The sequence below is a fragment of the Gouania willdenowi genome, chromosome 4 (genome assembly GCF_900634775.1).
Source record: "Gouania willdenowi chromosome 4, fGouWil2.1, whole genome shotgun sequence".
Classification (NCBI taxonomy): domain Eukaryota; kingdom Metazoa; phylum Chordata; class Actinopteri; order Blenniiformes; family Gobiesocidae; genus Gouania; species Gouania willdenowi.
Window position 1 is genome coordinate 1640152 of NC_041047.1, and position 20090 is coordinate 1660241.

The following is a 20090-nucleotide window of genomic DNA, read 5'->3' on the forward strand; positions in this document are numbered from 1 at the left end:
TGAAGTACATTTACTGTAACATGTTTTTAGACAAACTAAACAAACTGATTTTTATCTTTGTAGATGTTTTATCTGAAGATGAGAGTTTTTTCAGAGGATGTGCTCCTCCCACACTGTGTCCACACAACGGCACCTTTAACTTTTCTACTGATGTGGTGGATTCATATAAAATCATAGATGCTGAATGCTGCGACACAAACAACTGTAACTCAGAAACTCTGACTGGTAAGTGATGATGAAGGAGATGATTTGTAGAGGTAGAAATAAACTAAAATTTTGTCTTAAAAAAAAAAGATATGAATATTTCTCTACATTTTAATGACAGCGTTCTTCTTTCTGTTTTAGTTCCTGTTCAACAGGCAGAAAACGGCCTTGACTGTTTCTTCTGTATCTCTGGCTCCAACTCTTGCTCATTTACTGTCCATTGTGAAGGAGCACAGGACCGCTGCTTTGATGGATATGGTGGGTTTCTACACTAGAGTGAAACAGATTAAATTTCTTACAGACTTTATTCACCGAATGTATTTGGGAACAGGGTTTACTTCAAACTCTAAAAGTTTGTATAAGTGGGATATCTTATATGCTATGTATGGAGATTATGTTACTATGTGACACAGATACAGCTGTACATGTGATTTGTTTTTTCCAGATCGTAATCATCTTTTTCATGTTTTCATTCACAGTCTCAACTGATAATGGAGTTCAACCTGTTGCTGGCTGCACATCAACAGATGTGTGTGAAATTGCTCCTGATCACGGTGTACTGCCATTTATGGAAGGAGTGGGAAATCTAACCAGTGGACCAACCTGTTGTGGAACAAACCACTGCAATGATTTCACAGAACCAACAACAGCAGGACCAACTACAACTCCTATTAGTACAACAGGTATTAAACCATTAATAGGTCAAAAAAACAAAGACAGCATTGATCCTTTAACTTTCAGCTCTACAAAGCCACACCAGATTGTCCTTAGTGCAAGAATCTTCATAATACAAGTGGCAGACACTGTTTTATCTCCAAAAAATTGTTAAATAAAAAGTTGCGATGAAGACAACTTGTAAAAAAAATTGACACCTGATCATTATATCTACGTTTAAGTGAGCAAATATACTGTATATAAAGTTTTCAATATAGTAATTTTATGTCAACTAAAATTTTAAATATATTTAAAAATGTATACATTCAACAAAATAAGTATAATTAATATTTAGGATATTTTAGCAATATAAGGGAAAAATTCCACTTTTAGATGGAGCTGCCTAAAAAAAACAATCATCATTGAGGGTTTTTTTTTTTTTTGAACTGAAACGTTCTCATGGTTCTAGATTTGTTTGTTTGTAATAATCTCACATATTCCTGTTCTGTTTCTCCTCTAGTTCCAAGACTTCAGTGTCTATCCTGCTCAGGATCATCTTGTTCCAGTCCAGTGTCAGTGACTTGTTCTTCAGAGACTATGTGTGTAACAGCTTCCATTAAAGGTAATCTTTGTCTCTTGTTATGAACATGATTTACATGAAGTACATTTACTGTAACATGTTTTTAGACAAACTAAACAAACTGATTTTTATCTTTGTAGATGTTTTATCTGGAGATGAGAGTTTTTTCAGAGGATGTGCTCCTCCCACACTGTGTCCACACAACGGCACCTTTAAGTTTTCTACTGATGTGGTGGAGTCATATAAAATCATAGATGCTGAATGCTGCGACACAAACAACTGTAACTCAGAAACTCTGACTGGTAAGTGATGATGAAGGAGATGATTTGTAGAGGTAGAAATAAACTAAAATTTTGTCTTGAAAAAAAAAGGTAGGGATATTTCTTTACATTTTAATGACAGCGTTCTTCTTTCTGTTTTAGTTCCTGTTCAACAGGCAGAAAATGTCCTTGACTGTTTCTTCTGTATCTCTGGCACCGACATTTGTGTGTTTACTGTCCATTGTGAAGGAGCACAGGACCGCTGCTTTGATGGATATGGTGGGTTTCTAAACTAGAGTTAAATGAGAAAAATAATTTAAATGTCTCACAGACTTGGTTCACCTAATGCATTAGTAAACATTGTTTCTAATTGCTATTTATGGAGATTCTGTTACTGTGTGACACAGACACAGCTGTAAATGTTTGAATTTTTCCAGTTCCCGTACACTACATATGTTTGTGGAAAAGAAAAAAAAAATCTGTCATGTTTTCATTCACAGTCTCAACTGATAATAGAGTTCTACCTGTTGCTGGCTGCACATCAACAGATGTGTGTGAAATTGCTCCTGATCACGGTGTACTGCCATTTATGGAAGGAGTGGGAAATCTAACCAGTGGACCAACCTGTTGTGAAACAAACCACTGCAATGATTTCACAGAACCAACAACAGCAGGACCAACTCCAACTCCTATGAGTACAACAGGTATTAAACCATCAACAGGTGAAAAAAACAAAGACTACATTGATTCTTTAACTTTCATCTCCACAAAGACAAAACTGATTGTCCTCAGTATAGTTGCACGATACCCATGATACCCGCTGTGCCAAATTGAAAGGATTCCTACTATACTAAAAATTCTACACAACGGTACTACCATGGATTACGATACTACCGGTGCCAGTTTCCGCTACAAAGCGGCTGCCTCTACTTTCCTCTCTGCTTCTCACTGCACAGTCTAAGCTCACTGCACGCTATTCACTTGAAAACATACCAATATGGCAACCAAACTCCACAGCTGCTGAATGATTGGCTGTTTGCCCGTTACTGGTGATATATGGAAATATGATAGGCTGTTTCTGCACGCTGGGTCCGCCTGTCTGTAGCTGATTGGCTGTTTGTGTGTTTCTGCCGACATGAAGGAACTAAAGACAGCTCCACTTCGACAGAAACTCGCTTCAAAACAAACAACAAGCTAATGCTCTGTCTCACCTGGACGCGTGCAGGGCTTACAGTCACAAACACAAGACAACACATGGCAGAAGCACTGAGCCCGAGCGGCGAGTCAGCCTCTGCGGCAACGTCGTCAGTGGCATCACTAATTTTGCTCAAAAAAACCAACCTCCAAAAGTCCTATTTGGAACTATTTTTGGCTTTAAAACAAGGCAGAGACGGTAAAGCAATAGAAGATCCACTGTGCAGGCGCTGTCACCAGCTATAGGGGCCAAAGGAGGGAACACTTTTTGTGTTTGTTTTTTCTGCATGGACTAATTTTTTTTTTTTTTTTTAACATATATTTACAATGTACAAACAATATTTACAAAGTATATACATACAAAGAAGAGATCACATCTAATCTCATAAAACACCAGTAATGTCACCCTGAAAATACATGCAAATATAGTTTTCTCAGGAAATCAGTTCCTGTTTATTGTATTTTATCCTCTATAGTTTATGTTGGAGAAGAAGCATTATTGTCAAATAAATTTAACCCTTTAGGGTTAGAATAACCTAACCTTTTCTTTAAAAAAAACAGTGATTTTGTTATCCTAAGTTGATTATTTATATTGGTTAAACATAAATTGATGTGCAAAGGAAACTGAATAATTATTTTTTAAATTTCAACAATATAAATTCTAACTTAATTTATTAGTTTATCGTATCATGCACCAAACAACACTATAAGTAATTTATAAGTATTTCTAACTTGCAAAAATACATTGCAGTTCATAAAAATAATAATGATAAAAAAAGGCTTCAGTATCGTGATATTACCCGGAACCGTGATACTTTGTCAGGTATAGTGTCGTGGTTACTCATTTTGGTATCGTGACAACTCTGGTCCTCAGTGCAAAAGTCTTTATAATGCAGCTGGCACACGCAGTCTTTTACCTAAAAAATAATAGTAAAAAATAATAATTGCTATAAAAACAACATATCAAAAAAACTTGAATCAAATTGTATTTACTCTCCACAAGGTCTAACTGAGAAAATATATATGTTGTTGTCGCTATATAATACCGTATTTTCCAGGCTATAGAACACACCGCTGTATTGACTAATGAGGGTGCCCTTCAAACGACTCGGCCAATCAGAACAGGCAGGTAGGTGGGCTGCTGTGCTCCCATTAATGGAGATTTCAGTGTATTCTGATCAGTTTCAATTGATGAATTCCATCTCCACATGAAGTCTCCTCCTCGCTGTCCCACGTCTGCATATCAGTCCATGGTCACTTTTTACTGGATCCAGACTGATATACCGCTCCAACCGCTCCCCTGCACCATCATCTCTGGGGCTATCACACCGAGTCCAGACTCTTGAGTCCGAATACGGACGCAATCGTTTCTGAACAAACCCAACGTGGTTATTTGGCAACTTTATGCTGTATATTGTTTCCTTCTATGACATACTGGCTGATTTTTACTGTGCAGTGTTGCAGCACGCTCTCTCATCGTGTGTGTGTGTCTCAGTTACGTAAGCTGTCAGCCTGATAAATCTAACGTGGTGATTTGACAACTTTATGCTGTTTACTATTAAAAACTGGCAGAAATATAATAATACTAGTACATTTTATTTAAAAGCACTTTTAGAGACACTCAAAAAATATCTTACATTTTAAACCTTATTGTACTTTTTATTTGCTCTTCCTACCGTAAATGCATACAAGCCAATACCGCTCAACAAACTTCCATTTATTGCCGGCATTTGCTTTTTTATTTAAACAATCAGCAGATGTATGACTTCTGCTATCCCTCGCTCCCTCCACTCATGCATAAGAAGCATGATGCGTTGTTCCTGAGTTATTAAAGCTGTGAGTGCATCACTTTCCCCACATTGTCCTGTGATGTTCAGTGGCTGTTACAGTTCAATCATTTCGCTGTGGGAGTGACTGTCAGTAATATTCTGTCTCCTGAAACCCGCTTTCCCTGACTGAAAAATGTACGCAGAGCGCACCGCCATATTGGCCGCACCCTCAACTTTTAACGGAAAAAAAATAGTGTCGTATTAGCCGGAAAATACAGTAATCTGCCACTAACAACTTGGGATATCTTTAAAAATAATTATACATTTCACACAAAAATATCATTACAATTATAGAACTTTTGTCAGAATGTGATGCTAAAACTCCTCCTTTAGATGTACTTGTTGAAAAAAACATTGTCCTTGAGATTTTAGATACTGAAATGTTCTCATGATTCTGATTTTGTTTGTTTGTGAGTTTCTCACAAAGTCCTGCTCCATTTTTCTAGTTCCAGGACTTCAGTGTCTATCCTGCTCAGATTCATCTTGTTCCAGTCCAGAGTCAGTGACTTGTTCTTCAGAGACTATGTGTGTAACAGCTTCCATTAAAGGTAATCTTTGTCTCTTGTTATGAATATGATTTACATAAAGTACATTTACTGTAACATGTTTTTAGACAAACTAAACAAACTGATTTTTATCTTTGTAGATGTTTCATCTGGAGATGAGAGTTTTTTCAAAGGATGTGCTCCTCCCACACTGTGTCCACACAACGGCACCTTTAACTTTTCTACTGATGTGGTGGATTCATATAAAATCATAGATGCTGAATGCTGCGACATAAACAACTGCAACTCAGAAAATCTCCCTGGTAAGTGATGATGGAGGAGATGGTTTGTAGAAGTAGAAATAAACTTAAAAATGTATGTAAAATCAATATTAAAGAGTACCTGTAGTGAATTTTATTTCTAAGCTCTCTAAAAATAATATTCGTAATAGAAGAGGTTAGTTGATTACTTTCTTTAAAGGTCCTTGTAAAGCAGTCGGGAGTAGAAAAAAAAAAACTGCTATATATATACAGTATATATAAAAAAGCCATATGCAATGCACTATAGCACTTTAAAAAAAAATAGAGAAAGAAGCACCTTAGGGTCATGTGAAATGCACTATGGTACTTTAAGTGATTTTCATTCATTTATTTATTTTTTTTAAAAGGCAACTTAGGGCTATGTGCAATGCAAATGATGAAAATAATTTTAAGTTATTTTATTTTTTAGAAGATAATGAAACTCAATAATGTACATTTATAAACTTTAATCCATATTTTATAAATATATACAATGAATTACATTCATGTAAATATGATTGATCTCACATTGTTCAATGTTATTCTCTGGATCTGTATGCAGTCCTTTAACTGAACAACTCTGAGTATGTGGAAGTGAACTGCTTTTCTTTCCCCTGTCCTTTTCTTTGTACTACAGCATCCTGTCCATTCCTTTGATGGTGTAGTTGTTATGATCCCAGTGTTCCATGTAAAGTTACTGTATTTTATGATCCCTATGTTCCTTGTCCTGTATGTAATCCTTTTGTATATTGTTTTGTGTCTCGCCTTTCATTAAGTGTGATTTTTTTTACATCAGCCTGTCTAGGGACAACAGATGGAAATTAGCCTATGGCTATAATCTCACATATTTACATTTGCTGAATGTTCATTGATATTTACTGTCCCTACTTAAACAAAAGTAATAAATAAATAATAAAAATAAATGACAGCATTCTCTTTTCTGTTTTAGTTCCTGTTCAACAGGCAGAAAACGGCATTGACTGTTTCTTCTGCATCTCTGGCACCGACCTTTGTATGTTTACCGTCCATTGTGATGGAGGACAGGACCGCTGCTTTAATGCACATGGTGCGTGTTTATCCTAAAGTTGAATTTCCGTTTCAATATTTAAAGAAGGTTGAGAAAGTAAGATATCTCATATGCCATGTATGAAGATTCTGTTACTATGTGACAGAGACAAAGCTGTACATGTTTGGATTTTTTATTTTTTTTCCAGTGCCTGTACTCTACATGTTTATTGAAAAAAGAAACATATTGATTTGTTTAATGTTCTCATTCACAGTCTCAACTGATACTGGAGTTCAACCTGTTGCTGGCTGCACATCAACAGATGTGTGTGAAATTGCTCCTGATCACGGTGTACTGCCATTTATGGAAGGAGTGGGAAATCTAACCAGTGGACCAACCTGTTGTGAAGCAAACTACTGTAACAATGTTTAGGCAGCAAAAACTACCACTCGCTAACACCAGTAACTGTTCTGCTACTCTGGAATGTAGAAGAACGAAGGCCAACTGTTTATAGTTAACTGTTGAAAAAAATGTTAACTGCATTTTTACTTGGAACTGTAATCAAAGTCTAAAAAACTGTTTTCCCATAGAAACAACTTCACATTTAATGTATTAACTTTATATTGTTGACTAAACTTTCTTGTAATTAATTATTAGTATTTTATTAACAATTAATATGTGTAGTGGGTGAAATGTCATTTTAAATGTACATTATAAGTTATTAAATTGTACTCCTCTTGAATTCCTGCATTTTACAATTCCAACAATAATAATAATAATGCTGCTTTACTCTATGGACAGCTGTGGTACAAAGGGACAGCAAAAACAGGATATATGTGTCAATCTAAGTAAGTCACTTATCTGGGAAAAACAAAATAAAGATTTACTCTAACTGTAATGTAATATTCTCTTCTGTCTTTCTTGCTGTTGGTCATCTGGAATATATTGCACTTCAACAAACAATCTAAACACTTATTTGGTAGTGGTCAAAACAAATAGTACAGATCATTTTCAAAGTTGTTGAATGCTTTAAAGCAGTGGTCTTAAATTCAACTTATCTCGGGGCTGCTGAAGGTAGAGTCTGGGTGAGACTGGGCCACATCAATCACTCCAAAAGGAGAACACTTCTTCTCAACATGAACGTCTCTTCAGAACACAAACATTTCTTTTGAGCATGAACTTTTCTTCTGAACTAGCTTCTCTTGACTACTCCTTGCGCTTCCTCTTGCACAACTGAGCCACCTTTGGCTTGAGGGAGTAAGCAGTTTAAAGCCTTAGTATGGCTTGAAGATGCTCATTAGTAAGTTTGGACTTGTAGTTTGACTTGATGAAGTTCATGATGGGTCAGAGTTTTTCACACAGTAAGTGCTCCTAAAAAGGCACACAGTCCATCTCAACATCCTGGAAGGTGGGGGGCAATTCTCTCAAAAAGTATCCAAGCTTGTCTGTTTTTCCACTCACCTCCCTGAACTTGACACTGAGTTCAGAATTGCACTGCAGGTCAATGAGCTCCATTTGAAGCACAATATGAGAATCTTGCACATCAAAGAAGAAGGGGTCAGCAAACATTTTTAAATAGCTCTGTGTCTTAAAGTCTGCAAACCTGTCAAATTCCTTCTGTAGTTTTACAATAGCATCAGTGTACCTCTCACCACTGAATGATGTGCCTGCATCTATAAGTGCTTTGCATGCTAGGAAATGTTTTTTTTTTTTTTTTTTTTTGAGAGCGAGCTGGGCTTTCCATACCACAAGTCTTGTGGAGAGTGGCCTGACACTGTTAAAAGCAACACTGACAAGCTAGACTGGAATTCATCCTAATATCCTTGTATTATTCAATGTTTAATATGGGCCATTCGTCTAAAAGCACTTACAAGGCATTTGAGTTATGGGAGACAGAGCAAGGCAGGACAAACACGAGCACAGTAACAAATCAAATGAATGCAGACGTGACAACCGTAACGAGACAAGTTAAGCCAGCTCCCTAAACTGAGCTGGAAGAGGAAAACAGTGTGTAGTATGGTCCAGACTTACAGTTTTAAAGCCTCATCTTGTGGTTTTAACAATATAACCAACTCTTTTAAAATGGAGCAGAGCAGCTTCTCCGTGGCGGGCACCATGTTTGTTTTGACACTGCTTGATGCAGGAGATATGACATTCCTTTTGTACGGCTCTGATCGGCTCGGTTTCTTTCTAGACAAGGAAGTGAGCAAAAACGGCAGAATTACCACATCCACTTTCTTACAAAATGAAAGTGGGTGTGACTTATTGCCAGCCTACTGACAAGCTGCCCCTGCCCTTGTAACTTTTTGTTCAGTACCTTCAGCTCATGTGGAATGTCAACAAGAAAAGCTAAGTACATTGGCCATCTGGGATAGCTTAGCCCAGGAACAGCCATCCCATCCTTCTCCAGGAATGTTTTCCTTTTAGCTCTCAATTGTTAGCGTACCTCAGTGAAGTAGAGCACATCTTGATATGCTGACTATTTCTTCCAAAAAGGCGCAGAGCTGCCAATGTTTTAAGTCCCAGGATTTGATGTGATTAAAGCATTTTACATTGGCAAACTTCAGGCATTTGCTGCAAAGGGCCAGCTGATGGAAAATGCACTGCAGAGCAATAGCCTCCACAGCCTCTTCTTCTAGTTTACCTTGAACAAGTGCCTCCAGTCCATTTCTCCTCCCAGTTATTGATGGTGTTCCATCAGTTGTTATTCCAGCAAAGCTCTCCCGTGTTAAACCGACATCTCTAATGGCATCACACAACTGGTGGAATTCCTCCTGAGATGTGGTCTGGTCATGCATGGAAAGCACTGTGAGCAACTCCTCCATCACTTACCATCAACCCCACAGACATAAACTGTGCAGCATCAGTGATGTCTGTGCTCTCATCAAGAGCAAGTGAGTATGACTGAAAATATTTGGCTTTCTCGCACAGTTGAGCATATAGGTCACCTGACCACTGTGTTGGCTGAAAGGCTGATGTTGCTAAATTGACCCTTTTTGCCCCAGACAGACTATACTTGCAGGGGTTAAGAAGGTTAAGTTGTGTAAGTTGGTGTGTTGTGTGTGTGTAGCTTTTTCATGGATGGCCAAATGAGGTTGTGTTTGAAGGTGGGACATCATCAATGTAGAGGTAGGACTGATGACATCATCACTGAGTCTGCCGACTCAGGAGATGGGGCGTCAGGGTGGGGTGTCCAAACAAATCCGACATTGCCCACCCTTGGACGAAGTAGCAGCCATGTTGAAACTCTCAGGTCAATCTGATCCTGATCTGCAGAAATATTTGAGGAACACAGACAAACACACACAGAGAGATTCTAACTTTGCTTTGACTTAGGTAGGACTGATGGCATTATCACTGTAGACATCGGACCAATGTTCTAATGTTGTAACTAATGACAATCACTGTGGAGCTTACTGTAGAGCTAGGACTGATGACATCATCACTGAGTCCGTCGACTCAGGAGGTGGGGCACCCAAACAAAATTTTCTCCTGTATTCATCCTCTATTTTTAGAAAATGTCATATTGTCATACCACTCCTCCTAGGTTGTGCACAGTGTGTGACACCTCATCAGTAAATCAACAAAAAAAACTGCGTGAAAAGATAATTGATGAATGTACAAACTGTTTTTAAAGACAATGTTTAGCCCTTGTAGTTTATCTTGTGCTAACATTGGACATTTTTAGACAGATTTTGTGCTGTAGACTGGTCGATGGAAAATACTGGGTTACGACATCCCTAATCAACCAAGGGAAGAATAAAGCAAGAAGAGTAGGATGGGTATACAAGTCAAAGGACTGTAGCAACATTTCTGAAAATCAGGCTCCACAGTAATTGGGGTTCTGGAGTTTTGGACACTTTGGTGCCCGACACTCAAGCAATGTTCCCTCAGACTCAGGTTCTAAAATGGATTTAATGGAACTTTTTGTACAACCACTGGAGGGAGACATTAAGCTGTTTCTTCATATTTTCTCTCCATGAGCTTTGTAAAATGTGACTTTGAGGGAACAGTGTAACCTGGATTAAAGGTGAGGATCATTGTGGTGAAGACTTCATCTTTAACCCTCGACAGATCATGTTGAGGATGCTCTCAGTCCACACAGCTGCTTGCTGGGGTGTACATCATGTCTTTGACATCATGAAGCCTGTTGTTTGCTGTTTAATAATGAAATTATATAGTGTATAGATATAGTGTAGTATAGTAATGATATAGTATGAGTATGTTGTAAATTGTTGCACAATTTACAACAGCATACAAAGTACTTTGCAACTCAATATTTACAACATTTTATTTGCAGTACCAGGTTAAGGCAGGCACACGAGCACACACACAGAAGTACCATTATACTTCACAATACAAATTAGCAGTAGAGTAGATGTGATAAGTTGCAATTCATCCTGCTTCTATCTTCACTCCAATACAGACCAGTGTCATCACTTTGTCCTCTTTAAATTATTACTACCATTGCATGCAAGTTAAAGCACATTTACACTTTGATTAAGCTGATCAAATCTCTGCTCTATCTCTGTCATTAATCAGCTAACAAGCAAATGCTAGCATCAGCTATTTACTAGAGTCTAACACTTTCCTCGCTTCAAAACAGGAACAAATGTAGGATACTGTAGTGACTTACCCTGCTGCTGAGCTCCCTTTATTTTTGTCGGTTTAGTTTGCATTTCTGGTGTTGTATAATTATCGTGGTCAAAGCTTGCAAGTTACGGATTTCTTTGTTTTGTGAAGCGTGAAGTTCTCCAAAATGTTTTAGGACTTTGGTCGAACGGTGTGCTCGTGTAGGTCGTGTTTCATTTAAATTCCGCCTCCACCTCACTCATTTATAACTCTGCAGTGGAGGTTTTTTATTTCCATCAGCCAACATTGAAAAAGCTGTGCAGCTTCCCGAACTGCCCCCAATGCTGTGGCAGCTACTGCTATCCGTGAGGGGGATGTGGGTGAAATACAGAGGAAATCATTTCACTGTGATGTGATAAATAAGTTTAGTGTGTTGTGTGCTGCTGTTATTGAGTCAATATAATATTTTTGTTAGTGTTCAAAAAGTTTTGTTTCCTATAATTAGAAGTCGGCCGATATATGGACTTTTTTCAAGATCGACCATCGGCCAAAAAAAAAAAAAAGTGTTTGCGCTGAAGCATCCTGGCACGAGTAGCAACAGAGTGCATGGCCCGTATCTAGGGGACGTGGGGCACCGATTGCAATTTTCTTGCCAATCACCAATTTTTTTTAAAAGCCTTGACCTGCTGATTCCGATTTTTGCCGATCCCGATTTTTTTTTTTTTTTTTTTTTTTTTTTGAAGAGCATACACCTTGAATATTCCAATCTTACTTTATTGTAAAACATTGAAGAATATCCACAAAACAATACAAACATGAGGTAGTTATCTCAAATATAAATTAACAGTTTAGAACACTGCTAGTCAAAATACTAAATTATATCACTAACTAAACGTATTCATCAGGTTCCACTGCAGACCTGTTTACAGCTTTTTGACTAAAATAAAGTGCACAGCAAGTATTTTGATTTAACAAATCCAGAAAATCACAGGGTTTGGGATAGATGATAAAATAATCTATACAACAAACAAAAAAACATCTTAAATTACCAATACATTGTCCTGAGTTTTAGGTTTCCTTGTTGTGCAAAAATTTAAAAAATGTCCAAATGCAGAAGCTTTGTGGATATTTAAATGTAAAAAAAATATCAATCTAAAAATAATCTGTAACTGTTTACAAGATAAAAGCTCCTAAAAGTCAAACCAAGTGCATCATGTGTAACATTTTCATAAGTCAACGAGTAATAACAGAATGAACATGACACAGGTTAGTTGTTCTCACACTCATTACAGTCACTTATACATTAGTGGAAGGTTTTTATTCATGTACAAAGCCATGAACTCAATCATTTTCTTCATAGTAGCTTTGATCTTTTCACTGATCATAATCTCTAACAGCACTCTTAGCATTAGCTTGATTTATAGCTTCAAATGCTCCACACTTAGCGGTGTGGCGGTGTCTTATAGTCAATGAGGTAGCGTTTTGTTTGCTGCTTCACCAAGACTTATTTCTGCGTTACAGGAATTACAAATTGCGATCCTTTGCTCTCTTTTTTGTGTGTTTTTTGTTGTTATTCTGTGTAGCACAGACATGCACACACGCACATGCACACATGGCGTTTGACGCGGGTCTGTCAGTCACCTCACAGCAGATGAGGACAGTGGCTAACTTTAAGACATTTGCGGAGGTAGTAAAAAATCGGCGGAAAAGATCAGTTTCATATGCAAGCCAAAATAAGGGAAATTGGCACCCTTATGTTTTATACATATATTTGACATAGTTTGAGCTTTAAAAATATACATTTTACCAAGCAGGATATTCATATTCAAAAAGTGTGTATATTTACCTTCAAAAACACAAAATATTCTGTGGTGTGATTTGCAAAACAATATCCGTAGACCTGAACCATGACTGTACACTGACCTAAAACATAGCCACGTGGACAAATATAAAACATGCATTAGCCACTACTTGTTGCAGAAAACTTTATATTGACACTAAAATACTTTGCAATGTATCTCGAGTCAATATAGCACTAGTCACTAGTGTCAATCTTTATTTCGTACAAAACTACAGTACGCCAGTTAAATCAACTAGGGTGCGACCAACTTCTGTGCCACCACTGGAAAAGTTTGTGAAGAGCCAGGCAGGTCTAATTTATCACCAGGGCTCAGTCATATTAATAATGGTTGATTTGTTTTTTAACCTATTCAAAATAAGGACCAAAAGAAAAAAAAAAAAAAAAAAAGCAGTATTTCAATTAAGGCTGAAAAATCAATTTAATCGATGAATCAAATGTGTAGATAAAAACAATTTTTATCTTACAAATTTGAGTTAAAAAATATATATATATATATATATATTTTTTTTTTTTTTTTTTCACACCACCTCTTTGTTTACCCTTTGAGTAGGATATGTGTGTGCCACAGACATGTTCAATCTTTTATTCACACTATGCTGAGATGCTAAGGGAAGAGTTATTTAATTATTTAATTGTAATGTTACATGTCATAGAATATGTAGTTTTCTGATTTCTTAATCAGAAAATTTAAGCTACTGTGAAGTTGCTGTTGCACTTTTGATAACAAAATAATAACAAAAAAAAAAACAGTTGAAAATAAAACTATGTGCATCTCCTGATAACTTAAGGCTGAAAGAGGAAAGTTGCCTAAATTGAACTGTATTCATAACTGTTAAAGGTACAAAGTCTAAAATCTTACAAATCTGACAAAGACGTGTGTGTGTATATATATAAACTAACAAAAGCTAATATGTCCTTGTTATCATATATATATATATATATATATATATATATATATATATATATATATATATATATATATATATATATATCATGATAGTTGAAATGGGCAGCATATGGCAGTTTGTATGAATATTATGATGTAATTAAAATGTTTTCTATTTTGTAAATGTTGTACAAGGATACTATAAAATACTATTTTGACAGGTCCCCCCATCCCATAACTTCAAGTAGGGGAAAGGAAACATGCTGAAATTAATCCTAGTTATTAATTACGATGTGCTTTACAATATAGTATACATCAGCTGAGGTTTGTGTGACATTTGTGCTTTAAATGGGGGAATCCCCTTTTATTTTGACAGGTCAAAAATGCTGGCTGAAAATATATAATTAAAGTTTTTGAAGGGGGGAGTAGATTGGCACAACACCGGTTAGCACAAAGTTGGGAACGGTCAAGCTAAGCTAATGTTCCAGAAGTTTCATGATGAAGCACTAACAGACCCACCTTGGCTATGGAAGAAGTGGGTGACACACTGTCTGCTGCTTGCTTCTTTCTCCTGTCTGGGCTTTTTCTCTTTTCTTTTTCTCCACCAAAAATTTTGAAACATCCTCCGTTATCGCCTCCACTCGCTGTGTGTGAAGAGTTAGCATAGCATCTGTAGCCTCTCACGGACCAGGTGGACTGAACCATTTTACCTAAATAGGGGAAAAAAAAAAAAAAAAAAAATTGTAAATAAAATATATGTGTGATTGTGCGTTTATCACAGAGTGTCATATTATTTTTTTGGCAGTAATATAATTGAATTAGGAGCTTCAAAAAAGCTAATATGCCCTATTTTATTTATTTATTTTAATTTTGCGATGGTTGCGAAAGGAAGATGCACGTGCCTCTCTCCAGAGGTGACAACTCGTAACAAAGTAAAAATGGTAAAATGGTAAATGGACTTGATTTTATATAGAGCTTTATCACCACTGAAACAGTCTCAAAGCGCTTTACATATCAGCTCATTCACCCAATCACTCTCACATTCACACACCAGTGGGACAGGACTGCCATGCAAGGCACTAGTCGACCACTGGGAGCAACTTAGGGTTCAGTGTCTTACCCAAGGACACTTCGACACATAGTCAGGTACTGGGATCGAACCCCCAACCACTCGATCAGAAGACGACCCACTACCACCTGAGCTACGGTCGAAGTACAAATATTTTGTTACTGTACTTAAGTAGTTTTTCTGGTATCTGGAGCTTTATTTATTTTCTTAGTGACTTTTCACTTTTACTCCTTACTTTTCTGAAACCAATCTGTACTTTCTACTCCTTACATTTAAAAAAAAATTAGCTTGTTACTTTTAAGACCATCGAAGCAGGGTTGGGGTCAATTATAATTGCGTAATTGATCATTGATTACAATTAAGCCTTAATTATAATTGAAAAAATGTGTTTCTGTTGTAATTGTAACTGAATTGTAATTGAGTTTAGATAATTGACTTTGTAATTGTAATTGGCATGAAAATTCAATTAAAACTTTATGGCTTACACATATGAGATAGCACTCACTGCTCTCGGCCCTGTCTACAAAATACATGTGTGACCAACAAGGTCTCTTTAACAAGGATTTTAATTAAGTCTCCCTATACATGTTAATCAGGGTCGGTTGTTGCATTCTATAGTTGTGCATTCCTCACATGCCATGGTGAATAACACCTCACGAATCTTCACACCCATACAGGTAGAAGGTATTACAGTTTTTCAGCATGAATCATAGTGTGCGGTACCTCGTAAAGGGCAGTGTTTTTTTTTTTTTTTTATCATGGATTGGCTGTTATGAGCTATGTTATGAAGATAATTATTTAAAAGATAAATCAAGGGGTATACACATTTGATGACAGATAATTGTTACAGTGTGTTTTACAGCTGATTTAAAGGGGACATATCATGCTAAATCCACTTTTTTAGCCCTTAAATGCATTTTGTTGTATATTTAGTGCTTAGAAGTACAGAAAAAATCTAATTAGTCTCTTCAGGTGCTCCATTGATATCTTTATATTCTGTTTTGCTCATATTTTTCAATCTGTTTAGATTTTTCTATTCTCTATTACGTTTTTTGAACTATTACATCACAGTATTTGCAGCAGAACTGCCAAATTAGTTCATCAACTCCAGGTCCAACACTTTGAGCAATCCACCATTTTTATTTCTGGCTTTTATTTTGTAGTCCAAGCTCCAGGATGCAGAAGTTACGAGAGGATAAGTCTAAATGTTGGGTTGTTGGATGTAGTAACCCACACGCTTCATTACACCGTCTCCCAGCATCAGAACCTTTTCAAAGTGTCTGGTTGAGTTTTATTTTTTATAGAAATGTACCACATCTGTGGGTAAGGTCATTTTTGTGTGTGTGAAGCACTTCAATGATGACTGCTTCATCAACCTCCACCAGTATAAAGAAGGATTTACAGAAAGACTTTGTCTGATTGAGGGTTCAATTCCTTCTATCTTTGGAGACAATGAACAGAGCACTTCAATAAGCTGTAAATAACGCTAAAAAGTGTGATGATAAGACATCCCTGTCATTGTTTTGTTAGCATTAGCAGTTGCACCGTCTCCATATGTTAGCGCTGTGTGCTCGTTTTAGATCCTTGATGATATGGCCTACGTGATTTAATTTAAGTCTAAAGTTTTCATTAGTCATTTCATTTTGACGTTTTTGTCTTTGAAAAGACTGTATTAAAATGCATTTCGTGACGTTAGCTTGGCGCTCGCGTTAGCTCGGTGCTTGTGTTAGCTCACTTGTTAGTGTTCTGCAGGTTCATCATCTTCATTTTCATCTCGCTCCACTGGGTCAGACTCTGGCTGGAACATGTAAGGCTGGATGGACAAGTCTAACGTTGTTGATATTGTGTAAATAACGTGTGAATAAACTTTTTCTGCACCGCTACATAGCCGTATCTCTTCTATCAAACAACAAAAATGGCCGAGCAGGGTGGAGTTGAACCGAGTGTCACCTGAAGAGGGGGCAGGGTATGGAGTGTCTCATTTGCATTTAAAGAGACAGCACCAAAACGAGTTGCTCTCAGAAGCACATCAGAAAAGGGGTAGAAAAGGGGTGGAGCTATAATAATGAGGAATTCAGACCCAAGCATTGCAGTTCTGCTTTATATAGACCACAACTGTATGATTTATATGTAAAAAGGAAGGATTTAAAACCCTGATATGTCCCCTTTAAGACATGTTTAAGACATTCAATAATTGAGAGTGTAATTGTAATTGACTTTCAGCGGGAAAAAATAAACATAATTTCATTATAATAAAAAAAAAAAAAAATGCTGGTCAGCATAATCATAATTGAATTGTAATTGAACATGGATATTTGAAGACGTAATTGTAACAGAAAAATTATATTGACCCCAACCCCGCTTTGAAGGTGACGTCATGATGTAAAATGTTGGTAGTATGGTTAACATTTTCAAGTTTTTTAAAATGTTAAACTGAAAGCTGCTCTGTTTAATCGAGTATTTGCATTTTTTTAAAAAAACATTTTATTTACAATTTCTTCTTATATCTATAATTAGTGCTAAATGTTCTGGGTGTTCATAAAGAGTAACAGATTTAATTTATTTCCATGTACCAGTTTTCTACAAGTTCTTTAAAATGTTAAACTCAAAGGTGCTTTTTTTGATTTTTATTGATTTATTTTTGTGTTTTTTCTTGACACATTTTATTTACAATTGTATCTATAATGAGTGCTAACTTCTCCAGGTGTTCAAAGGTCACATATTTAATGTAAACTTAAAAAATAAAAGATATGGAAATAGCTGGTTTAAAAATCCTGTCTTATTATTGAAGGGACATTAGTTTTACTTTTTACTTAAGTACATTTAGTTGCATGTACTTTTTTACTTTTACTCAAGTAAGGGAGCAACTTCCATACTTTTTTTTTTTTACCAGAGTAATTTTTATTCAAGGATTTTTGCCACCTCTGTCTGCCTCTCTCACTAACAATGTTCAACATGTCTGGAGTTGACTTATTTCTTTCGTTTTGGTATTAATTCAGTTTTGAGAGGCAGGTGAGAGCTCCACCTGTGACCATTTATCCTGATTGAATCTCAAACTTTTTTTGGCCCCTTATTTCTAAATCCAAGTCCCCTTGTGTCCGATTACAACATTTTTGCTTAGAATACTATGAAAAAACTACTATCAAGCATAATGATGGAATGAGTCATAGGTGTGTTAAATTGAAATTTACTGTTTTATTTTAAAGAGATTTTTGTTGAAATTAGTTTTTTCACTTTCATCATTTTTTGTAATTAATTCCTTTGAAATAAATAAATAAATAAGCAAGCGTTAACACACCTTGTATTTTCAGTTCATCTTTTAATCAAGGTCATTCTCATCATCATTATAATGATTATCATTTTTAACTAAAAATAAACCCCATATTTTTAGTGCATTCATTTGTTAATTTTCCTTTCTCTCTCTCTCTCTCTACAGGAAGGTGAATGTGGGAGTGATTTTGTTGTGATTTTTTGTTTTTAAGTGTTGTGTCGTCAGTGGTGAGGAGTTAGGGTACTTTTGGGGTGTGTCTGTGGGCATTATGCCAGTGATTGAGGCTGAGGGCCGGTTTGACAGACTGACACACAGTCATGCCATCAGGCCGGTTCCGGCTGTCAACTGTTCTGTGGAGGACGCCAGTTTGGCAGTGGGAAAAGTCGTTGATTACGACAACGAATGGAGCCGTCGTCATCTTTTTAGATGCCACAGTCAAAGTAAATAAGGTTGTGGAAGGAAGAGTAGTGATAAGCGACACTTTTACACCTGTCCTCCCGCTGCTTAACCCTGCAAAAAAGGTCGTAATATCCAATTTCCCCCCATTTGTGAAGAATGAAGCTTTGAATAAGGAGCTGTCACGTTATGATCAAATTATGTCGCTTATAAAAATGATTTTGTTAGGATCAAAGTCACCTTTACTGAAACATGTTGTGTGTCACCGTAGACAAGTCTACATGGTTTTAAAGGACAACCTTCTAGTTTAAATCTGTCCTTTCATTTTAATATCAAAGGATATAACTACATGGTTTATGCTATGCCTGGCACAATTAAGTGCTTTGATTGTGGTATGGAGGGTCATCTGATCCGATCCTGTCCGGAGGGGTGGCGGAGACAGGATGCCCCTGCGTCAGCTCTGGGTTCGAGGTCCGGTCCGGCTCCGACCTCGTTTTTGGTGGGTCGGTGCCGGCTCTGGTTTCGGAGTCAGCTTCGGTTCTGGTGGCGGCGGGCTTGGTGCCGGTTTCAGCGTTAATTTCGGGCATGGAGCCAGCTTTGGTGTCGGTTTCGCGCTTCGTGCCATGCGTGGTCCGGAGCCGGTGGCGGTCCCAGCAGTGGCGCCGCTCCGCGGGTTGGAGCGCGGCAAGGCCACTGCAGGTAAAGGTGAGGCGAAAGCCTCTGGTGTGGTTCAGGGGGTTTTGGTGCTTGGTTTGGAGAAGGAAGGGTCTGGTTCCTCCGGGACTGGTGCCCAGAATGTCTCAATAAGTGCGAAGGCAAATGAGGATCTCCCAATGTCTCTCACCATGTCCTGGACTTTAAGGAGGAAAAGGAGAATGAGGATTTTATGAGGCTTGCTCAAAAGACAAAGTCAACCTTGTCTGAGAGAAATACAGCAAAAGTAATTAAAGTCACTGTAAGAAATGATCAGAAGGTATCAGAAAATGATAGTAAAATGAGCATGTCACAAACTGAACAGCAGTAGAGATGAAAACATTTTTACAATTTACAAAAGGCCTCAGATTAATAAATTTTAAAGCGCATTTTTCAGATTTACGTTTGTTTGTCAGGTCTGTGAGGTCACTGATCAAAAAAACAGACAGTACAGACGTTGAGGGTGTTTTAACAGAACAAGAAATTTACAGACAACAAAAAATGATCACTAGAGCAAATCAGTTAGAAAATAATGATTAGGTTTGTTCTTCTCTTCTCTGTTTCTCTTCCTTGTTTTTTTTTTTTTTTTTAATCTAATTCCATCTAAGATTAAAAAGATTCAAGATTAAAGATCAGGGCTTTCGCCTTTAATTGGCCATGTAATGTTATTACATACATGGAATTTGTCCTCTGCATTTAACCCATCCCTGAGGAGCAGTGGGCAGCCATTTTTGCAGCGCCTGGGTAGCAGTTCGGGGTCTTGCTCAACATCCCACATAGGGCTTTTCCACCAAGAGCACGGAGGGTTTTTTGGCGCTGGGGTTGGCGCCC

At 37.1% G+C, this 20090-nt stretch overlaps 1 protein-coding gene across 29 annotated transcripts in view; it reads left to right on the forward strand.

The window, feature by feature from the left end:
- Nucleotides 1–20090, forward strand: part of LOC114461434 (mucin-5AC-like) — a 419115-nt gene that overhangs the window by 251434 nt on the left and 147591 nt on the right. For 27 of the 29 annotated variants that reach the window (XM_028443486.1, XM_028443487.1, XM_028443498.1 and 24 more), the window contains 8 exons: nucleotides 64–225; nucleotides 346–462; nucleotides 684–887; nucleotides 1379–1480; nucleotides 1579–1740; nucleotides 1861–1977; nucleotides 2199–2402; nucleotides 5168–5269. In XM_028443486.1, coding sequence (XP_028299287.1) covers nucleotides 64–225; nucleotides 346–462; nucleotides 684–887; nucleotides 1379–1480; nucleotides 1579–1740; nucleotides 1861–1977; nucleotides 2199–2402; nucleotides 5168–5269 — 1170 coding nt within the window. The remainder of the gene's footprint in view (nucleotides 1–63; nucleotides 226–345; nucleotides 463–683; nucleotides 888–1378; nucleotides 1481–1578; nucleotides 1741–1860; nucleotides 1978–2198; nucleotides 2403–5167; nucleotides 5270–20090) is intronic. The other 2 variants (XM_028443501.1, XM_028443512.1) reach the window with 2 other exon arrangements.